Source organism: Ovis canadensis, chromosome 14, assembly GCF_042477335.2.
Source record: "Ovis canadensis isolate MfBH-ARS-UI-01 breed Bighorn chromosome 14, ARS-UI_OviCan_v2, whole genome shotgun sequence".
Lineage (NCBI taxonomy): Eukaryota > Metazoa > Chordata > Mammalia > Artiodactyla > Bovidae > Ovis > Ovis canadensis.
The window spans coordinates 47529337-47556658 of NC_091258.1; the positions used below are offsets into that span (position 1 = coordinate 47529337).

Here is a 27322-nt window from a genome sequence, read left to right on the forward strand (position 1 = left end):
TATGGTTTTTCCAGTAGTCATGTATGGATGTGAAAGTTGCATCATAAAAAAAGCTGAGCACCAAAGAACTGATGGTTTTGAACTATGGTGTTGGAGAAGACTCTTGAGAGTCCCTTGGACAGCAAAGAGATCAAACTAGTCAATCCTAAAGGAAATCAGTCTTGAATATTCATTGGAAGGACTGATGCTGAAGCTGAAGCTCCAATACTTTGGCCACCTGATGGAAAGAACTGACTCACTGGAAAAGACCGTGATGCTGGGAAAGATTGAAGGCAGGAGAAGGGGATGACAGAGGATGAGCTGGTTGGATGATGTCACTGACTCGATGGACATGAGTTTGAGCAAGTTCTGGGAGTTGGTGATAGACAGGGAGGCCTGGTGTGCTGCAGTCCATGGGGTCACAAAGAGTCAGTCATGACTGAGTGACCGAACTGAACTGAACTGAAGAGAAAGTGTGGTGGAAAAAAAATTGAAAAAGTGATGGCTGACAACTTCCCCAGATTGGCAAAAGACATAAATTTACAATTTCACATTCAGAAAATTCCAAATAGAATAAAAATTTAAAATCCATGCCCAGATACATCATAACTTTTTTAAAACTAAAAATAAAGAAAAAAAATCTGGAAAGCAGCCAGAGGGAAATGATGCGTTACTTTTAGGAAAACAAAAATTTGAATGATTGAGGATTTCTCAACAGAGACCACGGAACTCAGAAGGAAGTGGCACATTTTTCAAGTGCTGAAAGAAATTAGCTGTCAGTCTAGAATACTACATCCAGTGAAATTATCTTTCATCAAGGAAGGCAAAATAAAGACATTCTTAAAGAGTAAAACTGGACTTTCCCATTGGTGCAATGGATAAGAATCTGCCTGCCAATGCAGGGGACACAGGTTCCATCCTTGGTCTGGGAAGACTCCATCTGCTGCAGAGCAACTAAGCCTGTGCATCACAACCACTGAGCCCTCACTTTCAAGGCCGCTGAGCTTCCACTATGTATATGTATGTATACATAAATCCCCTCCCTCTTGAGCTTCCCTCCCACCCTCACTGCCATCCCATCTTGTCTCATCATCCTAGCTCATCCAGCTCATCACAGAGCATCAAGCTGAGCTCCTTGTGCTATATAGCAGCTTCCCACGCAGTTCAGTTCAGTTCAGTTCAGTCGCTCAGTCGTGTCCAACTCTTTGCGACCCCACGAATCGCAGAATGCCAGGCCTCCCTGTCCATCACCAACTCCTGGAGTTCACTCAGACTCACGTCCATTGAGTTGGTGATGCCATCCAGCCATCTCATCCTCTGTCGTCCCCTTCTCCTCGTGCCCTCAATCCCTCCCAGCATCAGAGTCTTTTCCAATGAGTCAACTCTTCTCGTGAGGTGGCCAAAGTACTGGAGTTTCAGCTTTAGCATCAGTCCCTCCAAAGAAATCCCAGGACTGACCTCCTTTAGAATGGACTGGTTGGGTCTCCTTGCAGTCCAAGGGACTCTCGAGAGTCTTCTCCAACACCACAGTTCAAAAGCATCAATTCTTTGGCGCTCAGCTTTCTTCACAGTCCAACTCTCACATCCAGACATGAACACTGGAAAAACCATAGCCTTGACTAGACGGACCTTTGTTGGCAAAGTAATGTCTCTGCTTTTCAATATGCCGTCTAGGTTGGTCATGACTATCTGTTTTACACATGGTAGTATATACACATCAATGCTACTCTCTCAAGTCGTCCCACCTTCTCCTCCCTTCCTGTCTCTGGTCATGTCGACAAGTCCATTCTCTGTGTCTGTGTCTGTATTCAATATTCAGTCTTTTTAAATACTCATGGAACATTTATAAAAATTGACTATTAGGACACAAATACTAACAAATTCAAAAAACCAGAGCATATAGAACTATTCTCTGAATAAAATAAATAAAATTAGAAACTAACCACAAAGTACAGTCCAAAATTAATCTAATTAAAAATACCTTTTAAAAGTTATTCTTGGATTAAAGAAGAACTGGAAATTGAAACAACCAGCTAGCTGAAAATGGATTGAAAGCTAGAGCAATATTTTGGGGATGTTTCTGAAGTTATTCTCAGAGGAAAAAAAATATGGCTTTAAATCTCTTCATCAAGCAAAATAAAGGATAACACAAAAAAACAAAATGAAACAAAAATTAGAGGTCAATTCTATTTATGAAAAACAGGCAAAAATCCCAAGTAAAGTACTAATAAAGGGAATCCAGCAGCTTATCAAAAGAACAAAAACACCATGACTAAGAAAGGCACAGATATAAAGATGGTGAGCATTAGGGAGCCTGCTGCTGCCATTCACTACATTTATAGATTCAGGGAGAAAAACAGCAGGTTCTAAAGGAAAAAAAAAATCTGTGTGGCAAAAAAGCCAAGTAAAAGACAATTGACAAACCAGGAAAAATACTCATAACTAACACTCAAGATTAATTTTCTGAATAGATACACTCTTAGATATCAATTTTTTAAACCAGTAATTAATAGAAAAATATGCAAAGGATGTGAAAAGTTGGTTCCCAGAAAAGGAAATGCAAGTGGCTCTTACACATGTAAAAAGCTCAAGTCTGATCCACTCATAACTAGAGAAATGCAAATTAAGACTGTCCCGAGAGATCTCGGTTGCTAAACACCATTCTTCACTAAAAAGCGCTTTTAGCTTCTTAGAAGAACAGCTGATCCTAGGGTTGGGATGGGGAGAATATAAAATGAACCTGAGAGCATCTTATACTGTCAGGAAATAAGATCATGGATGGGACTTCCCTGACAGTCCAGTGCTTAGGACTTCACACTTTCACTGCAGGGGGCACAGGTTAGATCCCTGGCGGGGGAACTAAGATCCACATGCTTCTCAACATGGCCAAAAAAAAAAAAGAGGAAGTAGGGGGGGAAATAGATGTGGCATGTTAGATATAGAGGCTCCCACCTCAAGGAGGTAGGTCCTAATGGCCAAAGATGGAACTATGTAACCAACAAAATTAAGCATGATAGTATTCAATTATAACAAAGAATGAGTTAAGATAAATAAGGGAATGAGGAAATATTCCTTACACAGAGAATATAAAAGGAAAAGGGCCACCCCACTTCATTCCACAGCTGACATTTCTTAGTGCATCCTGTGTGATGGGTTCTGGGATGGGGCGGGCCATGAGGACAGGCCCCCCGGGGAGCTCAGAGCCTGCAGGGGGTGCATAGTGGTCACAGGTCACCTCACGCAAGGGCACCCACCTGTCTCTGCTTGCCCTCTCCTGGGCCGTCTCAGGCACTCCACTCAGTCCCTATATTTTCTTTTTCCTCAGAACCCCTTCAGTATGAGAGATATGAATTACATGAAATCCTATGCGCCCATTTCAAGTGTACAGTTTGGTGTGTTTTGACAAATGTAAGTTCCTGTAAAACCATCACCCCCATCAAAATAAAGAACATTTCCAGCACCCCAGAAAGCTTCCTCATGCCCCCAGGTAACTACAGATCTGACTTTTGTCACCATAGGTTCATTTCACCTGTACTAAAATCCCACCAAAACGGATTCAAAAGTATCATCCCTTCGAGTCTTACTTTCTTAATTCAACACAATATTTGCAAAATGCATCCATATTGCTGCATGTGTCAATCATTTATTTCTTTTTATCCCTGAGAAGTATGCCATTGCATAAACATCCCATGGTTAGTTTATTCCTTTACCTGCTGATGGACCATGGGTGATTTCCAGTGGGAGCTATTAAAAATAGGCCTACTATAAACATCCGTCTACAAGCCTTTGTAGAGACGTGTGCTTTCATTTCTCTTGGGTAAATACCTAGGAGTAAAATGGCTGGGTCATATGGTAGATCTCTGTTTCACTGTTTTTTTTAAGTTTTTTATTTAATTGAAAAAAGTTAATTTACAATGTTTTTCTGCTGTACAGGAAAGTGATTCAGTTATACACACATGTATATATTTTCCATGTTGGTTTCCATTATATTTATTAAAGGATATTGAATATAGTTCTCTGTGCTGCACAGTTGGACCTTGTTTGTTTATTCTCTAGATAATAGTTTGCACCTGCTAATCCCAACCTCCCAACCCATTTCTCCTCCACCCCCTTGGCAACTACCAGCTTGTTCTCTATGTCTGAGTCTGTTGTGTTTCATAAATAAGTTCATTTCTGCCATAGTTTAGACTCCACATATAAGTGATATCATAAGATATTTGTCTTTCTCTTTCTTACTTTGTTCAGTATGAAAATTTGTGGGTCCATCCATGTTGCTACAAATGGCATTATTTCATTCTTCTTATGGCTGAGTAGCATCCCACTGTATATATGTACATCTTCTATATCCATTCCTCTGTTTAACTTTTTAAGAAACTGTCAAGCTGTCTTCCAAAGGGGGGATAACAATTGCCACCCTTATCTGTGTCTGACAGTTCCAGTTGGTTCACATCCTCACCAGCACTTAAAGAGCAGCATCCCCTTTTACAAAACCATTTTGATAGGAGTATAATACAATGTGATCTCATTGTGGCTTTAATTCACATTCTAAGATGTCTAATGATATCGAACATCTTTTCATGCGCTTCTTGGATGTTCATATACCTTTGTTGAATTGTCTGTTCAAATCTTTGGCCCATTCTTTAAACTGGATTGTCTTCTTCTTACTGAGTTAGTATTGAATAGTGTTTAATTAACACAGATCAGAACCAGGTCATCCTCTATTCTAATCTTCACCTGACCACCTCCCAGAGAATTTGGAGTAAAATCTAAACCCCAAGGCCTGGTCTTCTACAGTCTGGCTCCTCCTCTTGTGTGATTAGCTCTTAGCTCAGTCCTTTCTTCCACACAGGCTGCTTGGCTGCTCTTCCAACCAGCCACTCATTTATTACTAGGAATCATCGTACTCAGGATTCTCTGGACACCTTTAGTGTTTACCCACCCACCCTGCCCCCTCAAACAAATCTGGGGTTTCCCTGCCTCTTGGGCTTCTAGCACTGGTGTGGAATGAATAAATAAATGACCCAATGACTCTTACCTAGCTGGGAAGGTCCGGAAGTCTCCTTTGAGACAGTGACAATGTGGTTATGATCACAGAAGAATAAAGAGGAGTTAATCAGATAACATTTCTCTTCCTTGTTATCTGATTCCAGGCAGAGGGGTCAACATTTACAAAGATCCCTTTGCAAGAAGCAGCATGGAAGAGATAATCAGCTCTACAGGTGGGAGAGACAGAGGAAAGGGTAGCAAGGGGCTCTTTTTACTCTATACCAAGACCCTAAACAAGATGGGAAGCTATCAAGGTCTTTGCAGGTGAGGAGAATGGAAGCAACTGTGACGGATGACTTAAGCATCCCTCTGTGGGCCAAGAGAGGAAGCAGAGAGGCCCCCTAAGGCACCCTCACAGGACTTCCCTGGTGGTCCAGCGGTTAAGACTGCTTTCCAGGGCAGGGGGTGCGGGTTTAATCCCTGGGTGTGGAACTAAGATCCCACATGCCAAAAAAGTAAAAAGGAAAAGAAAAGACACCCTCACAACAGTCCAGGAAGGAGAGAGGAGTTGTCTGAAGTCTAGTGGAGGCTGTGGTGGTTAACACGTGGACATAGATAGAAGAAAGCTTAAGGAGGTGAAGACGGGGGTGGGGGAGGGTGCGGGGGGGGGGGTCTGGCTCTTGGGGTAGAAGGGCAACTGGCACTGCCCATTGCAGAGGCTCAGGGGTATTAAAAATGTCTTGGGTGGGATCTTGGTCACACTGAACTCCATGGAGACGTGTGTGTGTGCTGTGTAGGGGCTGGGGCTCCGAGCTCTAAGTTTGGGAGTCCTCCCAGATGAAGATGCGTGTGTGGCATGGGGGCGGGGGGCGCTGCCGAATCCAGGGCTGGGGCAGCCAAAGAAGAAACTCCAGGAGGCTGGGCAGGCCAAAGAGGGGTGCGGTGGCCACTGGAGAGAGACAGGGAGTGGGGCAGGGAGCTGACTGTGGGGGTCAAAGCCGCAGGAAGACAGAGTTTTCTCGCTCTTTGAAGGCCTAAGTTCCTGGGTCCCCAGCACGCATGGGCAGGAAGTTAGACGGGAGACAGCGAAAGCCGACAGTCTTCTGGGCAAGGAGGGGTGGTTTGAGAGCTCCGACGGAGTGTTGGGTGGCGGCAATAAGAAGGTCTCCGGCCGCCAGGACAGGGGTGAGGGGAGAAGGCGGGGGTCTGAGGAAGCCCCGGGCCAGCGCGGGCTGCAGGAGTGCGGGCAGCCGAGGTTCGAGGGGTAGGAGGGGCGGAGGAGTAGGAAGGCGGGCGGAAGAGGGGAGAGAGGAGAGGAGGGGGCAGGAGTCAGGGAAGAAGGCTGCAGGCGAGGAGGCGAGAAGAGCCCAGCAAGGGAGGAGGGGTGGGGCGGGGCGGGAGAGGGGGCGGAGCGGCAGGGATGCGCCCCCGCGCCCTGCGAGCCTAGCCCCGCTCTCCTTCCGCACAGTCGGGGTTTCCGCTTCCCTCCCGGGCGCAGGGTGAGAGGGAGCGAGGCCGAGCCTCAGCATCGGCCGCCGCCGCCGCCATGTGGCCCCCAGACCCGGAGCCCGACCCGGACCCCGAGCCCGCCGGCCGGTCCCAGCCCAGCGCGGCCCTTCCCGGGCTCCGTGCCCTCCTGCCGGCGCGCGCCTTCCTCTGCTCGCTCAAAGGCCGCCTCCTGCTGGCGGAGACGGTGAGTGCGGCGCCCACGGCCCCCTCCAGGCGGAGCCCGGCCCCCAGCGGCCGCCCCCGCCTGCAGCCCCCGGGCGTGGGGCTGGGGGCGCCGCCGTCTGCACGCCCGGCGTCCCGCCCGCCGGCCTCGCTCGCAGCCCCCCGAGTTGGGCTGAGTTGGGCAGACTTCCCCCCTTTGGGATGGGCTCGTTGAAGCTGAGCCGCGCGCTGGTCGCGGGCGATGCGGGGGCCTCAGGGGAGCCCGGGGAGGGGGCTCACCGACGCGGCGGCCGGACCCCGGGGAGCCCAGCCCGGCGCTGTGTGACCTCCGGCGCCTCCGCCCTCTCTGGGCCCCTGGGACGGGCTGCGTCCCCGCGTCTTCAGGCCTCCCTCACGGGCACCCCGCTCCGCAAAACCTCCCGCCACGCCCCGGCCGGGCCCGGGAGGCATCGGCCCTTCGCGACCCAGGGTGGGCCCACGGCTCCTGGGCTCGCTTCCTCGGATGCAAGGAGGACCGACCCGGCCTCGAGCTGCTGGGCGGAAGCCAGAGTGGAGTCCCGACAGCCGGGAGGGGCGACCCCCCGGGATTGGGTGAGGCCCTGGCCACAAGGTTGGGGGGCGCGCAGGAGCCTACCCCCACCCAGACTGCGGAGGGGCGGCCGGGGGGGATGACTTCATCCCCCTCTTCCCCGCCCTCGCTGGGATCCAGCGCCAGCCGTCCCACCCTCACTGAGCTCCTTCCTTCTTCCCGCACCCCCCACCCACGCCCGTCAGCCCTTTGTCTTCGGGACACTATGAAAATCCCTCGCACTGTTGGCCTGTGGGGTTGGGGGTTGGAGCTGGCCTCCGTGGAGGGGTGGGAAGGGAAGGAAGACGCCTAGCGGGGAGGCGGGATGAGGCAGAAGCACTTGTTACTTGGATCTCCAGCAATTTGATAACCCCTGTCATTATTCCCACTTTGCAGACGGGAAAGCTGAGGCCCCAGCATCTAGGGGATTTGACCCGGATGAGTGGCAGGTCAGGTGACAGCATGGTTGAGAACAGCAGGGATCAAAGGAAGGACTCTGTCCCCACCTCTCTTTTGGGCTCCCAGGGGGCAGATGGCAGGCGTCGGTCCTACCGCCTCCTCCTGCCTCTGGGGTCAGCTCAGAGGTCACAAAGCCAGCACCTGTCCAACTCCCCACATGAGGCACCCGGATCCCGGACTCAGCTCACACTGCTGGGAGTCGCCTCCTGGTTGGCCACTTTGCAGACTGATAGGAGCCACATTTGTGGAGAGAAGCCTTGAGTCCAAGGCCCACTGAGGGGACCCCAAACACACCCGACTCAGGCCCTCCTCATGGGTGGAAGAGGGGTGGCCAGAGCGTAGAGGAGGCCCTTGGCAAAACTGGGCACCAAGATCCTAGGTCGAGGTGGATGAAAGGGGGGGAAGGACGGATGAGGGATGGGCACTGAAGAGGCAAGAGGAGCCAGTTGAGATCATTCTGCCTCTCAGGTCACCTCTGGCTGCCCCCAGGCCCAAGCAAGTGGGAGGCTGACATGGGCAGGAAGGGGGAGGAAGTTGCCACCAGGGATCTGGGGAATGAGGAACAGAATCAAAAGGGGGATCCCCAGAATCAGGCTCTGGGGGTAGGGGAAAGGAAAATGAGGGCCACCGATAACAGCCTTTGGCACAGGAAGTAGAGGATAGGGTTGGGCCAGAGTCCCGTGGTCTTGTCTTCTTGGGAGGCTCCAGCAGCCTCTCAGCACATCTCTGTGCCTCAGTTTCCCATCTGTTCAGGCTGGGCTCAGCTACCTCCATTGTCATGTTCAAAGCAGACGCCCGTGCTCTGCAGCTCATTTGTCTGAAGTCACCATGGTGCCCCCTGTGGGGCATCTGGGTGTCATCCCTCCCGAGCCCCCCTACCCTGCTCTGAGCTACTCAGCTATGGACGTGCTCAAACCCAGCCAGAGTGACCGAAACCAGGATGGAAAAGGGCCAGCAGCCACGCAGCAGGATTGCTTAAGAATTCCACATGTGGAGTCAGCCAGACCAGAGTTCAAATTCTGATGCCCTTTTATTAGCTGTATGACACTGAGCAAGCCACTTCATCTGTCTTAACCTCACTCTTCTCATCTGCAAAGTGGGCTGTGAACGGCACTGGGTGCACGGGTGGTGGTGAGGAGCTCTCACAAGCCTCGTCAGACCCTGGGCCCTGTGAACAGCCCCATCAAGCCTGTCTGCCCTTCCCAGTGCACGGTCTGCGGAACTAACCGGGCCTTGGCATCCTCCTGCATCAGTTGCCAATGCTGCAGAAAACATCTCATTCTCAATCAGTTCCTCATGACACCTTGCCCCTCCTTCCACAAAGGTGGGACCTGTGACGCAGCAGGGCATGCAGTGGCAATGCCACCACTCCCTCTCCCTCTGGATGTTTTTTCCTTATTATGAAAATTTGAAAATATACAGCAAAAACATATGCCCACCAATTATACAGTTGGTAACACATTGCCTTATTTGCTACTTACTTGCTCTCAAATCTCTTTGCGACCCGGCTGACTCTTTGCGACCCATAGTCCATGGCATTCTCCAGGCCAGAATACTGGAGTGGGTAGCCGTTACCTTCTCCAGGGGATCTTGCCAAAGTAGGTATCGAACCCAGATCTCCCACATTGCAGGCAAATTCTTTACCAGCTGAACCACAAGGGAAGCCCAAGAATACTCTAGTGGGTAGCCTATCCATCCCTTCTGCAGCAGATCTTCCTGACCCAGGAATCGAACTGGGGTCTCCTGCATTTCAGGTGGATTCTTGACCAACTGAGCTTTCAGGGAAGCCCCTCTCACATATCTCTCTGTCCATCAATCCATTTTCTTAACTTTTTTATACTTTATTTTTGGTTGCACTGGGCTGGCTTTCTCTAGTTATGGCGAGCAGAGGCTACTCTTCATTGCGGTGCATGGGCTTCTTGTTGTGGTTTTGCTTGTTGCTGGAGCACAGGCTCTTGGTGAATGGGCTTCAGTAGTTGGCAGCACACACAGGCTCAGTTGCTCCTTGACATGTGGAGTCTTCCTGGACCAGGGGTCAAACCAGTGTCCCCTGCATTGGCAGGCAGATTCTCATCCACTGTACCACCAGGGGAGTCCAATCCGTTTTATTTTTGGTGCATCCAAAGTAAATTGCAGACATCAGTACATTTCAACTCTTGAATACTTCAGCAGGCATATTATTAACTAAAGTGCCAGATTTGTATCCTGTTTTTCATGTAAATTCTTCATTCATTGAAAAGCACAGCTCTTGGGTTTGGGGTGTAATTTTCTCAAACTGGCTCTTGCTTAGTTGACTGCCTTTGAGAGAGTGTAGGTTTGATTTTCCCCTGTGGAGCATCATCTGGGTTGGGTGGATTCTGCTACAGAGCCTCAGGGGTGGGTGGCAGGGAGGTAGCCTTCTGGGGTACTGGACGCTGTGAGGCTGGGGCTTCCTCATTGGGTCCTGGCAGGGAGCTAGCCTGAGTCTGGGTGCAGGGCCATGCCCAGAGGCACTGGGGGCAGCACCCTGAGAGTTCTAATCCTGCGGCTGCAGAACTGGGCAGGTCACTCCCTGCTGGAGCCACCTCTCTTCCTGCCTGCAGGGTGGGGCTGTGCACAGGCCCTGACCTCTCCCTCCCTCGCCTCCCAGGGTCTCTCGTTCATCATCTTCGTCTGCTATGTGGCGTCCTCAGCATCTGCCTTCCTCACGGCGCCCCTGCTGGAGTTCCTGCTGGCCCTCTGCTTCCTCTTTGCTGATGCCATGCAGCTGAATGACAAGTGGCAGGGCTTGTGCTGGCCCATGATGGTGAGGGCTGGGGCCCCAGGAGGAAGGGGTTGGCTGGCCCTCACCCTCCCTTCAAGTCACTGGAGGCTGTGTGCAGTTAGTTGGAACCTGTTGGGTAGGCCTGGCCTCAGATGATCCAGGCCTCACAATGCAGCAACCAGGGGACCCAGAGCAGGTTGCCCGCCTCCTGGGCCTCCAGGGTCCCTCTATGAGGCTGTGAACCCAGGTGGCATTCTCAACCTTGGCCATCAGGTGGCGCTGGTGCTCCCAGCTGGGCATTTCGGAATGAGCCTCAAGCCACAGGAATTCTAGCCATTTCCATATGGGGCAGGGCGGGTTAACTGAGGACTTGCAGGGCTCCCCCAGATCTCAGCCATCTGGCAACTCATTTTATCACCTGGGAGGGCCCAGAAACCCACCCTGGACTTTGCTGTACGAAATGAGTCAGAAGGAACAGCAAAGGTACACTTGAAACACTTGAACCCTGGTCTCCAGCTTTCTCCCCTGTCCCCATTTTAGGGATCAGCAGGTGCAAACCGTGGTACCTAAATGGATCTGCCACAAGCATGTGGCAGAGCAAGACCGGTGACCAGATCTCACTATTGGAGAGCCAGAGGGAGCGGGTGACAAGGGTTCCAACTTCTCCCTCCCCACCAGATGGGCCAGGCCACAGGGTGGGCTGCAACCTGGCCTGTACCCTGTTGTCCACCTGTCAGAGAATGGCAGACAGGAGGCACCTGGACAGGGCAGGAGTCGAGACTGGAGGAGGACCAGGGCGTGCAGGTGGGGCCTGGAAGAGGGAGTGCATGGAGGCTGGTCTGGGGGCCCTGCCTGTGTCCCGGATCTGACAGAGGGATTCCAGCCCTGTCCTTGGCACACACTACCCTTCTGAGCCCCTCTCCCCTGCCTCAGCTCCCCGTGGCCGCCTTCCCATGCTCTGTGCCCCACAGCAGGGAGCTCACAGCCGTGTGACTGCACCCCTGTCTCCCCAGGACTTCCTCCGCTGTGTCACAGCGGCCCTCATCTACTTCGCCATCTCCATCACAGCCGTGGCCAAATACCCAGATGGGGCTTCCAAAGCAGCCGGGGTGAGTTGCTCCCCAACCTCTGGGAACGGGGGGTGCCCCACTCACATTCACCCCACTCCTAAGTGGGTACCCCTCCTAGCTCCTTGGGCACAGTCTGCTTCTGCTGAGGTACCTTGGCTTTTGATTGTGGTTCTCAGCAACGCCACAGTCCTCTGGTTGAAGACGGACTCTGCCCGGAATTTGGAAAAGCTGTTGGCCAAACCAAATGAACAGCTCGATTGCCTATCTGTTATTAACGCGAGGGGGTCTGTGCCCACCATTCTGAGCTGCTTATCCAAGCAGATGAAGACAAGCTATGGGGACAGGGCGGCAGCTGCCCGGGGCAGCCTTCTCCTTCCCAGGTCCCTGCTCCTGCTGACACGTGCCATCCACCCCGCCCCTGTCTCCCACAGGTATTTGGCTTCTTTGCCACCATCGTGTTTGCCATTGACTTCTACCTGATCTTTAACGACGTGGCCAAATTCCTCAAACAAGAGGACTCCGCACACGAGACCACAGCTGACAAGGCAGAAGGTGGGTGGCCACCCTGTGGGTTCCAGCAGAGAACTGGGCTCGTCACCTGGGATGGTTGCTGTGGGGACCCTCCCTTGGGGGCTCTTGGCTAGTTTAAGGCTGGAGTAAGAGCATTTCCTCTCTCCCCGCGGGCAGGAAGTGTGTTCACAGCATGATTCTAGTATCTCTTCTTGTGGCACTGGTGATAAAACTGCTCCCCTCCGGGGAACACACGGTTCTCTGGGGCTTCTGCCTCTCCAGGAAGGGCACGCTGAGGGGACGCCTGGCACCTCCTCACCTCACAAGACCACTCCTAGGTGCTGTCCACTGGGCTGCAGAGTAGTCACCGGTCCCAGAGTAGCACCCCCATCTCCAGTCGTGCCTGCCCCCAGCTTAAAGACCAGCAAGCCAAGCTCTTTTCAGCACCCAGGCAGATACAGGGCAGCTCGGGCTTGTTTTATCCAAGGATGGATATTTTTTATATCCAGGGAAAAGTGCCACAGACTTTCTGGCCTCCTCCAGCCATCCTTCGGCTCAGAATGGCTGTTGTGCCATTACCTGACCTAAAAAGAAAGGGAAAACCTGCAAGCTGGATGGCTGGTTTTTCCATCCGTGACAGCACCCATACCAACACGTCACAGCCTTGGCGTGCATGTGTGCAGCCCAGGGGGTGCCTTGAGGGACATGCCCAGAGGGACCAAGCCAGTTTGGAGCCTGTGATCTCTCAGGGCTTCCTCAGCCGCAGCCTGGGGCTTTCCTGCCCGGGGAGGCCATCAGAGGAGATAGAGGTCCCTGCCCAGAGGTGCGGGACCTGGAGGGGCATGGAGGCTCCCACACAGAAATGCAGGGAAGCCCAGGAGCTGACCTGGGATAGAGGGCCCAAGCTGTTTACCTGCCTGTTCCTCTCCAGACCCCCAGGCAGGCTTTAAATGGATAGACAGATGTCAGCTCCCTGCAAGTGAGTAAATTGGATGTTTGGCTCAGCACAACTCCTCCCCACAAGCCTGGTGTCCCCGATCCCTCCCAGCCCTTCTGTCAGCATCTGTTGACCTAAACACCTGCTGAGGCTGCCATGTGCTGGGCCCTAGGGATGTGCAGATGGGCAGGCTAACTACCTGCCCTCAGGGAGTTGAGAGGGCAGGAATCAGACCCAGAGAGAGAGTGGTGGTGTACACGTAAGGCATGAAGGGAGCAGGAGGAACCCAAGTTGACTTCAACTATAACAGCAAAACGAGGGCTCACAGAGGTGGAGATGAAGCAGCCGAGGAAGCACCCATCCTATGGGCCAGCTCGGAGGCTGTGGAGGCGACCCGAGCTGGGTTTTGATAGATTTGTAGGAGTGTGCAGGCAAAGTAAATGGGGCAGGGGGGGTGAGGACAACAGACTGTAAAGGGCAGGTGCCCCCATCCGGGTGAGGTGTTTCTGGAACAGGTGGCCGTGCCCTGTGAGGATCAGCAGTGACCCAGGGCGGGACAGAGACAAGGTGGGCTTTTACGGGGCTTCTTTCCACTGAGGGCCTGCTGTCCCCAGGCAGGTGACATTGAAGTGTCACCTGGGGCAGGGGAGACTGAAATGGCTAAAAACAAGCTTCCTGCTTTTCCAGTATGTTTTAGTTTCTCGGACAACAGCCAGCCCCACTGCGGGCTGGGGGGCGGCGGGGGGGCGGGTGTGGGGTGTGGTGGGGTGCAGATATACAAGCCTGCCGCCTGCAGTGAGAACAGCCAGGCAGATTGGGAGGGCCTGGGGCCCCAGAGGAAGGGGCATCTGGGTTCCCCGCCTCCCTTCTGCTGCAGCCTAGAGGGTCCCAGGCACTCATAGTCCCCACACCAAGCGGACACCACCATCAGCTGTTGTGGCCTGAGCCCAGGGTTCTAGCTGACAGTGCCTCTCCGGAGTCGGCTCTCAGGTACCACTGGCCCCAGAACTCCTGCCAAGCATCCTCTCTGCTTTCCTTTCAGAAGAGAATTCCGACTCTGACTCCGACTGAAGACCTGCCCTGCCCTGGCACCTGAGCCACGCAGGCCTCCACTCCCGCACTTTTTGACCAGGCCGGCCAGAGTGTGGCCAGGGAAGCCTGTTGGGAGGGAGGCTGTGATTTCTCAAGCAGCAGTGGGAGCTGCCGATGGAGCAGGCCTCCTTACAGCCCCAAGCAACATTCCTGAGCCCCCTATACACAATGGCAACCCTTGGCTTAGCACTGTCCAGCCTCTCTGCCATGACGGCATTGTGAATATTCCGCCCCTTCTCATTTCTACCCCAGGACCTTAAGCCCTTTAACCTCTCTGCCAAAAATAAGCACAGGGGACAGAGCAGATGGAGCCTTGTTACCCCATCACAGGGGGCCCTTCATGCTGTGGTGGGTGTGGGGGAGAGAAACAAGATAAAGACTGCCACAAGGCCAAGCCCTGGGCCCCGGTGGTTTCTGTCTGCGGCTGGGGCCCCTGCTCATGGCAGGCACTTTGTCAATAATGATCCTTCCAAAAATTCTTTTGTTCAAAGAGCACCAGTTCCCTCTTAATTCTTGAAGTAGGGAGAAAACTAGCCTCTACCCTGTGACTAGGAGAGTAGGTCCCATTGCCCACCTCACACTTTTGGAGACCAGGACCATGTCTTCAGGTGACCTGCCTGTTCTGGGTGTACGACTGTTTCAAAGCAAAGCTCGTAGACAAGCTTACCAGGTCCAAAAGATTGAGGGCTCCAAATAACAAGTGGCAGCGACACCGCCCAGGGCAGCTGGGCAGGCCCAGCCCAACCCTCTCTTTCCTGGGGCCGTCAGCAGGTGAGCGGCTCCCAGGCCCTCAGGACAATGTATTTCTGGACACCTGACCCACATGAGGGGTGAGACGTGCCTTCTGTGTTCACCTAAGGACCTTATGCTGTGCATATATCTTCAATAGGATTTTGTTACTTTATGTATGATTTTTTTTTTAACACAAAAGCAGCTTCTTCAGTGGCATTTCCTGTGACCCAAGAGACCTTGTGAATGAGCCAGAGTTCTGGACCCATGTTTTGGGCATTTGTAGTCTTTTCTTCTTCTCTTGCATGTGAATCTCCTATCCTGAAAAAAGCCATCATGGATTAAACCAGACTCACTTCCTGCTTGGAGTGTGTGTGTTTGATAAAAACCTTACACACCAGAGCAACGCTGTCAGGTGAGATGCATCAGCACAGCGTGGTCCCAGGCACCACGTGGATCCTGCATCTGCAGGTTACAGCGGCGATGCCCACGCACTTGCTCCCCGCCAGGCATCTTCGTGGGGGCTCTTTACTCCTCACATGGTCCTCTCGTAGTCCAGGAATCTGACGGAAGGTTCTGTGACTTGCTCAGGTCTCCACAAGAGGCCTGGGGTCTCAGCTTCTCACATCAAGGTAGGTAACAATCCCACAGTGAGTCAGTGTCTTGGCCCAGGCAATGGGAAAGATCAGGGCACTCTGCCCCAGCTTTTCGCACAATATGTAACGTGTTCTGAAAACACATATAAAAGTAGAACCTGGAAAAGCCGATGGGCTGCTGGGAGTGGCTCCACCTTGCCAGCCCTGGCCAAGCCACTGGTCAACAGCAATACTGAAGTGTCCTCACCCTCCATGGTGGCTGTTTGGCCCCTACCTCACAAGCCTGTTTCAGGATCCAGGCCACAGCCTTTGAAGGGGCGGGAGCAAGGCAGGGTGAAGAAAGAGACGATACTGTTTTTACACGTCCGTTTATTAAACAAGAACTCCTTCATGACAATTCAATATTTATTAGCGATTAGTGTTGAGAAAATTATTTCCCTCTACATACAAAAATACAGATTTGAACACTATGAAAACAATCAGGACAAGTACCGTGAAAAAATTGGTCCTTCAAAAGAAATACAGGGGGAAAACTGAGGGCAGTGTGAGGCTTTGTAGGCTGTCAGGAATAAACCAACAGGAGCGAAGGCTCTGGGGCCCCCAAACCACTCTGAATGGATAGTCAAATCTGGGGCTGGTGGGAGCTGAGTGGTGCCCACACCAACCTCAGAAGCCAGGATGGGAGCTCGGACTGACCAATAGCAGAAACTGAAGTTTGCTGAACACACATCACCTCAGCTCACCCCACAGCTGCATCTATACTGTTAAAGGAAATAGACTTTTAAGAAGCAAAGTGTAGTAGTTATTAAATTAACATCGCCCCTCCCCCAAGTACCACTGGGCCAAGTACCAGAGTAGTCACATGGGAATTATCAGCCATCTGACTCGTCTTCCTTTGTTAGAAAATAATGACACATTCTGTCTGACCCTTCAAAGCGGAAAAAAAAAATTTCTTTTATGTTTCAATAAATCCATTCCTTCATTTTAAATGGACTCAGCTAGTTTCCTCAAGATTTCTCTTGACCAGACATAACTCAGTCCTGCAGGGGCGGGAAAGCAAAAGGTCGTCTGTGTCTTCATCAAGCTCATCACAGCATGGAATCTAGTATGTCTGGGCTGGAAAACCAGAAAGGGCCATCGAACCTATCCAGGGCATCCACGAACCAGAGGTCCGAGTGGAAGATGAGCCCGAGGCCAGCAGAGTCCCCACTCCCACTCCCGCCCCAGGACGCCTCACACGGGCAGAGGCGAGCTGGTGGCCTGAGCGGATCTGCAAGACAGGCAGCAACCGGGAAAGGGCTTGTCACCATTTCAGACCCAAAGAAGGGGAAGTCAGAGCACCGAGAATGTTCTGTTCTGTTCTTATGGAACCACTTTCCCCTTACTATTTGAGGTGAGCAGTGGCTGTTCAGAAGTAGCAAGTGGGTAAAAAAATGCCAAATGCAGTTATACTGATTAATAACTATTTCACAGAAATATACTCTTACTCTCAGACTGTTTAAGTAAGCAGAAATGAGATGTTGGGGAGAAAGCAGCAGAGAAGAGACAAGGGAAAGCTGAGTGGTTGGATTTCTTTTTTTTCTTTTTAAAAATACATAATGAAGTTTTACAGGGAAAACGACCGAACCTCAAAACTAGCATTGCTGAAAGCAATATTAAAAGGACACAATCTAAAATCATGCTACAAAAATAGTGTTATCTGTTGAACCAAATGTGCATCTTTTTCAATTCCATGATTGACGGGAGTGTTTATGTGACTGACACGGAAGGCACCAAGGTGAAGTGATTATTTTTTGTCTTAGAATATCCAAAGACACAACTACCTACTTTGGGAAAAGGAAAAAGTACAGTCATACTTGTAATAAATAGCTAAGTGTTTTTGCCATGGGTTCCTGAACCCTTAGAAATTTCAACATATACAAATAGTTTCGCCCCCTAGCGTTCTCTTATTGCTTAGGAAAAGCATTGGTTTTATCCACATATGTCAGTTTCATCATGAGGCAGGGTTTGAAAACTCGTTTTTAAACAGGTTACAGAGTGACAGAGTGGGAGTGAGTGAGGCCTTGGGCCTGGGCCAGTCCTAGGGGGATGGGGGCGGTGCACAGGCGTCCCACCCTTGAGCTCCCCCAGGAGGCCTTGGACCAGTCAGTTTTCCCTCCAAGCCCCGAGTATCTGCCTTCCTCACATCTGCAGAGAGGAGAGCAAAGTCCTGAATCTTGGGAAGTCGATTCTGGAAAAGGCAGGAAAGCAAAATGGGCCACAGAGGGAAGCAGCCAGACGCGGCCCTGCCTGCCTGGGCACCAGGACCCCATGCTGTCCTCGCTTCCTGGCCATTCCTTCAGATGGCTGTCCTGATAAAAGGGGCGCTTCCTACCGGGTTTCAGCAGCATCCTCCCAAGATGACTCCAATTGGATGGTTTCAGACTATTACTGAATCCCGTACAAACCCTCGTCAAATCACTTGCGTCACGCGTTCTCGCTTCTGAGGCGCAATGGTGAAAAACTCGGGCCTCACCCTAATCCTGCCAGCAAAGCTGATTAAGGTCATTTGAGACAAGGTCCTACTCTAAATGAAAGTTCTGATGTAGCTCAGTAGAGTCCAGGCTATTAACCCCTTCTTCAAGGCTCTCAGCCCTGTGTAGAATACATCCCAAAAGAGACATGACACGCCAGGGTGTCCAGATAGCAAGTCACCCAGACTGAAGTCTTGGAATGAAAGCTAGACAACAAACTAATCCTGTGAAAAGGACACATAATTCAAGGATCCATAAACTAAACTTTAGGCAAATTGCCACTGATTTAGACTCAGTGGGCTGGTGGGTAATTTTTTTTAATGTTTATAGAATAATAAAAACAAGAAAGGAAAAAATAAATCCCCAAGGCTGAGAAATTACATCCAAATGAAATGAGAATATAATCTAAACCAAAGAAGGGAGTTTCAAGCCTATAAGTATATAAACGCCATTTACTGGTATGAAGAAAAGCTAAACAAACATTAAACTTTGAGAAAAAAAATTCTTTAGATCTAACAGATATTGAGAGCAGAAAAGGTTTCTAAATAAAAGAAATGTAAAGAGCCACAAAGATTTCCAATTACCTTCTCAACCAGACAGTTATGATTTCAGCTGTATCTGCTGAGGGGAGAAGAAATAAAGATTTTACAAAGAGCCAGGAAGGTTTACACGGCTCAAGGCAGGCGGTGTCGGGTCTGCGTCCTCTCTGAGGGGGCCCCCGATCAGAATCTGAGTCACCTGCCCACACCTGTGAGTTCCCAAACTCACACAAAGAGCCCAGCAGCGCCCAGGCACGCTGGTCCCCACATTCGGCTCCCGCTCTCACATGGGTTCCAGAATACAAGACCTCACTTTTCCAAAGAGGGCAGGATGTAGTTAACCAAGCACAGCCGGGGTGGGTAACCATGTCCAGTGCTCTCGACAGGCCCTCAGCAGATGATTTGGGCCTCCTCCCCCCTCTTCTCACCTCCCAGACCCGCCCCTGCTCGCTCCCTCATCAGCTGTCACCGAGCTGGTCCTGGGAGTGGGTGCTGATGAAATAAGAGAGCCCCCAGATTCTGCACACTTCACCAGGGGCTGGAAATGTGTCTGGAGACCTCACTCGCTAATGGCAGTCATTAGAGCAGGAAGCCATTTTTTATGTGATTGGGACAGTCAATTTAGAAGCAGCCCTCAGCTGAGTTGGTTTCTCCTTTTGCTATCTGCTTAGTGTCATGTTTTCCGGTAAACCACATGTGGAGAAAATGACTATCGGGCCTTGGCACAAAGACTTCGTGGTTGCTTTGTTTGGAACATGGGTGGCACACTGGGACCCACTTACATCGTCATTGCCTCCCAGAATCCCTAAAGTGGCCACGTGTTGTCTCCACACTCTTTTAGGGCATATTCTAAGAACAGCCCACAGAAAATCCTGCAGAGCCTAAGATTAGGGACTTGGTCCACCTCTTAAACACATGGAGCAGCGAGGGGTTCCTTCCCAAACAGCACAGGTGAGTCTATGAGAAAAGGTGAGCTTGGGCCACACACACATGACACCTGGAGGAGGTATTCAAGGGTCATTTGCTGCAAGCAGGAATTCACATACATGTGCAGACCAGAGTTAGTGCTTTAGCTCCTCAGAGGCTGCCTGTGGCTCAACCCAAGACTGAGTCACTCAGAAAGCCTCAAAGAAAGGCGAATGAAACTGCAAACTTTAAAAGACTAGGCATGTTTTCAACTGAGTCACAAAGCTCTCTCAAGAAGCCTCTGACATGGGGTGGGGTCAGAGGCACTCCATGCCTGCCCACAGGAAGGAGCCTTTAGCTAAGGGACAGTGATGGTGCCCAAAGGGTAGGGGGTGACATCCACTTCCCAGAGCCAAGCCCCCAGAACCAGACTGGGTCCCCGGCTTCCCTGCAGCCAGCCTGGGCTCCATCCACGTTGGCACTTTGGTTCAAGCTGCCAAGGAAGACATGGATATTGGGACTGGGCAGGCGTCAACACTCTTGCCTTTCTGTGGGCAAAGGTAGTCTCTCTTGAATGACTTGCTGCAGAGTGAAAATCTGTTTCTTTTACTTCAAATAGAACTTCTGCTATGAGGTTTTAATCTGTAACTGCTTGTGCCTTCCCTGGCTTTATATAGAGCTGACAAGTATCTTTATAGAGCTGACGAGTATCTTTATAGAGCTGACGAATACCTTTAGGCTCTCGTGACTGGAATCTCTCTGTATGAAAGGGGTAAGGCACCCCACCCCCCTGCCGTGCCTTCGGCAATGTGAAGGGAGGGTAGAGGAGAATCAGAGAAAAGAAAAAATACCACATCAACCAGATCGATGCCAGGATAAACTTTCTCTGAAGACGTCAGTGTTTGTATCCATCTAAAACCACCAGAGGTTCCACCAAATGCTTGAGGGTTTCAACCATCCAGTCTCCAGGAACAAATTCAAATGTATACAAGTTGGGCATCAACTGTGAATGCCAATATCATCCCACCAGAAAATTAAAAAACACTAAGATTGCCTCAGTCTTAAAAATTCCCCAAACCAAACTGACACTGGTCCATATTACAACTGTTAAATGCAAAAATAAGCTTATTTCAATTTGCAAAAAAGAGAAAAAAAAAGCCCTTTTAAGCCTCCCCAAATCTAGATTGTCTTGTTCGTACACAGAAACAACACAAAGAAAATGCGAGTATCTTTCCATTCACACTAGACAACCATATTCCTTCCTTCCTTCTCACCACGTGACAAGACTTATGACTCTACAGTACACCAATAAGTACATCTGGTCACTTTTGGCTATACCGGGAGCTAATTAAATATAAAGAAATATATTTACAAAAACCATGGGAGAGCCTCATGGCACAAAGGACTTTAAATAGTTACAGGGACATAAATAATTCCAAGATTCTAACACTAACATGTAAATTAATTCTTAAGTGGCCTATGGCACAAGGTGTCATCACTTGTTATCATCTGTCAGCGTGTACAACTTCAGCGGGCTTCAGAACTGTTCCTTGCAGCTGATACCAACAGACTCCTTTCAGCTGGATGATAAACCGGTTTTATTGAAGTGACTTGGAAAAACTTGGGCAACAACCCATGCCTGAAGAGTCTTCTTTTTTCCAATCTCACTTCAAAGGCAGCTTTTTATTGAGGCTAAGTAACATGAATCCCAGAAGGAGATTTCTGATAAAGTTCAGGGTGGTCCTTCTAAGTGGGCGCCATCTGATGCAAGGCTGAGTCTTTGTAACCCTGTTTTTAAATGGAACTCTCAGAGGGCAATAAGCCCCATTTTGACGAAGCATATACACTCTACAAATGCAAAATAAATATATAAAATGAACAGATAAAATCCAGATGTCATAATCTCCTCAAAAATCACTACACATAATAGGTATGAGGTTTGTGAAGCCTGGTTTGTACTGCCTCACAACATCCATGGGAAGAGGGCTCAGTCAGACCCGCCGTGACCAGGCCTGGCTGCCCTAGGTGGGGACAGTGGGAGGTCAGTTACTCCCAGACAAGCTGGGTCTCTGACCAGACCAGGGGCTTGAACAGGTGGCCTGGGTCACAGCCCCAGAAAGGAACTTCAGCAGAACTTGAGTTGTATAGGATGTTCAGTTCAGGGAGCCCTAACCCCAACCCTTCAGAGACGGCACAGTACCATTTCCTACGGGGTCCCCAGCCAAGCAGTGCTACCTGACGAAGACACCCATGCAGGAAATCGTACGCTGCTCCGCTCTGCAGAAGACAATGCCAGCCTGTGCAGGGCTGGACATTTCTCACACAGGCTCTGCTCCCCGAGGCCCCCTCTCTCATGACACTGCCTGCTGCTGAAAATGCAAGCGCTCACTAGCACAAGATCCTGGGGACTCTCCTCATTAATGCAAAATCTTCCCACCAGCAGTGAGCATTCTTTTCCTTGGTGAGGGTGAAACACAAAATATTAGAGCTAGAGTGAGGTTTGTAAACATTAAGGACAGTTCAGAGTGAAAACTCGACATGTAAAAACAAACTTTCCGTAAGAGAAACAATTAGTCTCCAACAGAAAAAAACAAAAAACTACAGCATCGCAGGGGCTTGTGTAACTTAGTCACCACAATAATCTTCACTTTATCGAGAATTCATACAAAACCTTATGTAACTAAAATGTTCCCCAACAGCCTCCAAGTTCGACGTTCGTAGTTATGACCCTGAGGTACAGGGTCGCCGCCCTCCGAAACATCAGTGAAAGGGGTGTCACGGTGCAGATTCAAGTAGTTTTCAAATCCTAGACGGAGCCACTCGGAATTCACTCTAGAACTCTTCTCAGGTGTTTGAAAATCAGTGCATACCCTTGAAACAGAGGCGTGTCCCCACCTCTGGTCCGTGAGGCCAGCAAATGGGCAAGGGTCCGGGCTGGTGGGACAATCTGTATTTCTCCTGTGGCTTTTATCTGGGAAGGCAAGATGACAGAAAATCTGCAGTCTGGCCTTGGCGTATTCAGGGAAGCTAGGAAACTGGAAAACAAGATGGTCCTCGTATTCTTGGAGGAGCCTCTGGATTCAGGAAGATGATTCCAGGGATGTCTCAGGAGGGTAGGAGACAGATGGTGACCTCCTGATGGGCAGCATTGCCCTGGAGTCCAGCCAAGAGGGTGCCAGCCTCCCCCAGAGCCAGCAAAGCACCCAGCAGGCACACCCACCACCGAGACCCTTGGTGTCACAGCTGGCTGTCCACGCTCCTGCTGGGGTCCCGGTGCCCCCAGGCAGGGAAACAGTGGGGAGAGGGGCATCCTGGCAGCGAGACTAAAGCACATCCAGGGCCTCTATGCGGGTTGCCCAGAAAGCACTGCTGACCCACCGCTCCAACCATAAAGTTTCACTTCCTGTATTTGTTTTTTCAACTCTAACAGCCCCCATTTAATCCAAAGTCCTGACTCATCATGAATACATATGAGGGGGTGGCTCAGAGTCAGCTGCGAAGCCTGTGCTCAGGGACAGTGAAGGGGACACGGTGGCCCGCAAGGACAGTGGCTCCCACGGTCACCACACCCGGGGCGGGGGGCGGTGGGCGGGGGGGGGGGGGGGGGGGGGGCAGGACCCTCCCACCGCCTCTGTGAAAGGCTGGGCACGGGGTCCCCCGCCTCCTGCACCCATCAGGGCTGCCGTGAAAACCCTTGCCCAGAATGAACTATTACCAACGAGGACAAAATTCAACTTAGTCACATGATAATCTGACGTGATGAGGGAAAGAAAAACTTGATTGAAAGTACGGGCATGAGGACCAGAGGGAAGAAGACTCAGTGCGCCCTCACGTGTCCAGGCGCTGGATCTCGGGCCGGCTGTCCACGTCTCTGGACTCAGTACGGGCGCGGATGTAGTCGTTGGCGCTCTGCTGCCGAAGGCTGACCCTCCACTTCTGCACGGCTAGGAATGTGTTCACCGCGTAGGCCGCTGTTGCCAAGAAGCCGAATATCTACAAGACACAAGCCGGGTTAGTCCGCAGGGCCCCTGGGCAGCTTACAGTGAGCGAGGTGCATTAGCCTCTCCTGGCTATAACCCCGACACCCAGACCCCACTACATGTCCAGCTGTGAGACCCTGGCCAAGTTCATAGTCATGTGACCCACAAAAAGGCAGCCCTCAGGACCCTTCGAAGTATTCTGGATCTACAAGGGAAAAAAGATCACAGAAGGGCCTCTTTCACAGACCTTCATGACACTGGTCCCTGGGAGAAATACCACGTAGACAAAACACCATGTAGATGAAAAATCAGGGTCTCAAGTGTGACCCCAAATCAAGCCACAAGGCCCAGCATTCCATATCTTAGTTCCCCAGCCCCACTGCCTTTCATGTGGGCAGCTCTGGGTGGGCAGCTTGAGAGTCAGAAGTGGTGGTGTTTTAATGATTAGATAATGACTGATGAACCTACTGAGTGATACCTTGGAGAGCTCATAGTTTAGTACTCTCAATAAACCTTTTAACCATCCTCTCAGTTATAAAAGTGCTGCATATTCTTTGTAAATACCAAACAATAAAGAAAGGCAGAGCAGAGAGAGAGACAGTCTTACCTTACCTGGTCCCATCCTCCTCCCCGACCCCTCACTGTGCTGACTGCCATGTGGTGTCCAGACTGCATCTTCATGAACACCCCACACTGGCAGGGAAGGCCCTTAAAAGCAACAGCCCTTTCAGACATCCAGGCCTCCGCTGGACAGAGACTGAAGCAGAGGTGCCCAAGCCAGAGCGTGCATCTGAGAGCTTGTTAAAACACACTGCCAATTCGGCAGCTCTGGGGAAGGCCGAGAATGCTATCTCCAACAAACTCCCGGGTGATGCTGCTGTTCCAGGGACCACACTTTAAGAACCACAGCACTAAAGGGACCGGGGCCTCGCTGGCCCAGTGACATCATTAGCAAAGGAGAGGCTAAAGGAGAAGCAGTAGGACACAGGCCCAGGGGACAGAGCAGCAAGGCACAGAAAGTGTATGAACCAGCCTTGTTTTGACCTTTCGCGTTCACTTACCACGGCAGCGATTTCTGCTCCAGTTTTATGGTTTAAAGCAGCCAGTACGATCGAAGCAATAAAGAAAAAGAAAGTGCTGAGTCCAGTGTTGACCAAATCCTAAAGAATAAGATAGAGTCACTTGAAAAGGATCATTGCAGGTTTTGTCTGAAAAAATCACTGAAGAACTTTTGACATAAAAAGCACAGTGCCCAGCCTCTCTGATAGCTCCTTATTTTTATTTTGGTGGCCCAAGGGTATTGATTGCACAGAGGAAGGCAAAGCGGATGCTATTAATCCTATTTAATTAAATAGTTAATGATGCTGTTTGATAAACCACCACAGAAAAATCCACACTTTAACCAAACACATCCTGTTACCATTTCTTACTTTCTTTCTTTCTTCTTTTTTGACCTTGCCTCAAGGCATGTGGGATCATTTTCCCTGACCAGGTATTGAACCCATGCCCCCTGCAGAGGAAGCTCAGAGCCTTAACCACTGGACCACCAAGGAAGTCACCATGTTAAATGACCATTTCTTAATGACCTATTATAGAAACCAAACTGCTAACCCACAAGGACACACTCACTAATTACCAGGTAGAATTCTATTGTCTTCTTTTCAAAACACGTTCAAATCCTCTTATGGACAAGAATAGACTTAAACTGGTGAAGCCCCTTCATGCGTTTGTGACATATAAAGAGTGCTGCTTCCAGACCTGGAGCACACACTTAGCCAGGCTGCACACTTCTCTTCCTCGTGCATGGTCTTCCAAGTCTCCATGATGCTAAAGCCTACAGGATTTTCCCCTAAGCTCCTTGCAAAGCAAATCAGGTTACAAATCCAACGCTTCAAAGATTTAGCTCCTGTCTTACTTGTCTAGGGGAATACAGCACAGTGATTCAGATAAACACCCAGATGAGGGGCCTAACCACCCACAACTGTGGACAGGTCACCTTCCCTCTGGTGTCATATGTGGGCACAGTCCCCCACCCCTCCAGAGTTGTTTCAAGGACTGGGTGGAACAGCGTACATGAAAAACCAAGCATGTGCCTAGCCCACACTTAGGGTTCCCTGCACGTTTATTGTTACTTCTGATATTTCCAGTTGTGCATTAGACCCCCACAGCCTGGGTCACACCAAAGCGCCTCTATGCTCTCTACAGGGAAAGAGAAACCAGGCAAAACCCTACAATGCTTAGGTGCCAGCTTGACTGTGTCATCACCACCCGGTGGGTCCCGCCGGCTGGCCTGGCTTTGGGGGCCATCTCCCCCTTAAAGATGGCAACATTCACCTCCTAACAGTCCTGAGCCCTGCAGCATCTCCTGCCACACTCCTGGCCAGCACCTCTGCTTCTGCCCCTGCTCATGGACAGCAGCGAAGTACAACTACAAACTCTACCCAGAGAGGTCTACCAGCAGGGCAGTTTTCAGTGGTGACCAGCGTGAAGCCAGGACAAATGTTTCACAAAGTTAAACCTGGATGTGTTTAGTTACACACAACTCTGGGTAAAGAGCTGCAGGGATAAAGACAATTATAGTTTCTAAACCAAAGGCTACTCAGAAACAGGAGGAAATGTTTTATGATAAAATGCTGAGATTTTGAAGAGGTTCCTGTGTCTACAGCTATACCACCCTGAACATGCCCAATCTCCTCTGAAGACGTGCATGTTATTTGTCTATGAATTCCACATTTGGAAATCTTCTTAAACAGCATACTTCTTAAATCATCTTAAATAGCATACTAGTTGCAAAAAGGCCTAAGCATAAGGATGTTCATCATGTTATTTAAAATAGCAAAAAACTGAAGATAAAATACTTAAGAATAAAAGACTTGTTAAGTAAAATGGTATTTCCAATTGGAACAATATGCAGTCATTAAAACTAATGATATAGTTATATTTAACATGGAAGATACCCAAGATAGTTCAAATGGGAAAGCTTGACTTTAATGGTTCCATTTTTTGGCATTCACATATCACAACATACATCTACTTGTGAAAGACAGTCTAGGGAATTCTAGAGTATTACACCCCTGTATTAAGTAGTTACCCCTGCACAGCTGCTATCACATATGATTTTAATAACAGCTTTATTGAGATATAATTCACCACAATTTAATTTTAGAACATGTTTAGCACTTCCAAAACAAACCTCATACTCATTAGCAGTTAATTCTTCATCCTTTCCCTTAATCCTAGGCAACTACCAATTGCTTTTCTGTCTTTAAGGATTTGCCTATCCTGGACATTTCATATAAATAAGAAACTTCTTTAAAAGAAAAAAAAAAAAGTCCAGGGACTTCCCTGGTGGTCCAGTGGTTAACAACCCACCTCCCAATGCAGGGGATTTGGGTTCAATCCTTGGTGTAGGAACTCACATCCATATGCTTTGGGGCAACTAAGCCCATGCATCACAACTGCTGAGCCTGTGCCACAACTAGAGAACGTCCTCACACTGCCACGAAGACCCAGTGCAACCAAAATTTAAAAAAAAAAAAAAAAATCCAACTTTCAGCTGTTCCTGAAAAATCGTTCTTAAAAGTCCCGTGAAGTAACACAACTGGCTGGGACTTAGGAGAGCAACCTCTGGGTCTCACGGACCGCCGGCCCATCTCGTCACTTGCCCATTTCCATCACATACCCAGCCCCACGGGGCCCTAAGCCCACGATCCTGCTCCAGTCCCAGAGAGTGGACCACCCTACAGCGCGCCCCACCCCTCCATACTCTGTGCCCAGCAAGTGCCTATTCATCCCTTGAGGCTCAACTGGAATCTGGCATTTCCTCTGAACTTCCCCAACTGACCTGCTCCAGGCCTCCTCCCCTGAGGAATCCACTGTGTTCTCCCAGACCTCACACAAGACCGCATCACACACAGCACACAGAAGAGCAGCTAGCGTCTACCCCGTGCTTGCTTTCAGCTCCCAAAGCCTGGCCCCAGACAGGTGCCCACCCCCACTGCTTAATCACCAGGCTCTGCGCCTGGCTGAAGTCAGTTCTACACA

General features: G+C 50.3%; 2 protein-coding genes across 3 annotated transcripts in view; one reads left to right on the plus strand and one right to left on the minus strand.

Annotated features, from left to right (window-relative positions):
* Positions 1–5923: 5923 nt before the first annotated feature.
* On the plus strand, positions 5924–15106 carry CMTM3 (CKLF like MARVEL transmembrane domain containing 3). 2 transcript variants are annotated; one of them, XM_069548937.1, is made up of 6 exons: positions 5924–6150; positions 6434–6658; positions 10293–10448; positions 11420–11515; positions 11908–12028; positions 13966–15106. In XM_069548937.1, the coding sequence occupies exons 1-6, from the start codon at positions 6025–6027 to the stop codon at positions 13992–13994; spliced, it is 753 nt and encodes a 250-aa protein (XP_069405038.1). In that variant the 5' UTR covers positions 5924–6024; the 3' UTR covers positions 13995–15106. The 2 variants fall into 2 exon arrangements, with proteins under 2 accessions (XP_069405038.1, XP_069405039.1); XM_069548938.1 differs by having other exon boundaries at positions 6045–6220.
* A 5060-nt stretch (positions 15107–20166) lies between these two features.
* Positions 20167–27322, minus strand: part of CMTM4 (CKLF like MARVEL transmembrane domain containing 4) — a 73502-nt gene continuing 66346 nt past the window's right edge. The window contains exons 3-4 of the mRNA XM_069548939.1: positions 24340–24438; positions 20167–23291 (exon numbers count right to left, since the gene is read on the minus strand). Coding sequence (XP_069405040.1) covers positions 23127–23291; positions 24340–24438 — 264 coding nt within the window. The 3' untranslated portion in view covers positions 20167–23126. The remainder of the gene's footprint in view (positions 23292–24339; positions 24439–27322) is intronic.

Bases quoted from the DNA above. Each gene is read 5' to 3' on its own strand.
- CMTM3 (XM_069548937.1), top strand. From the start codon at position 6,025: ATGGGCAGGAAGTTAGACGGGAGACAGCGAAAGCCGACAGTCTTCTGG. The intron at 6,659-10,292 runs GTGAGTGCGGCG...CTCGCCTCCCAG, and splicing joins GCCTCCTGCTGGCGGAGACG to GGTCTCTCGTTCATCATCTT. The intron at 11,516-11,907 runs GTGAGTTGCTCC...TGTCTCCCACAG, and splicing joins GGGCTTCCAAAGCAGCCGGG to GTATTTGGCTTCTTTGCCAC.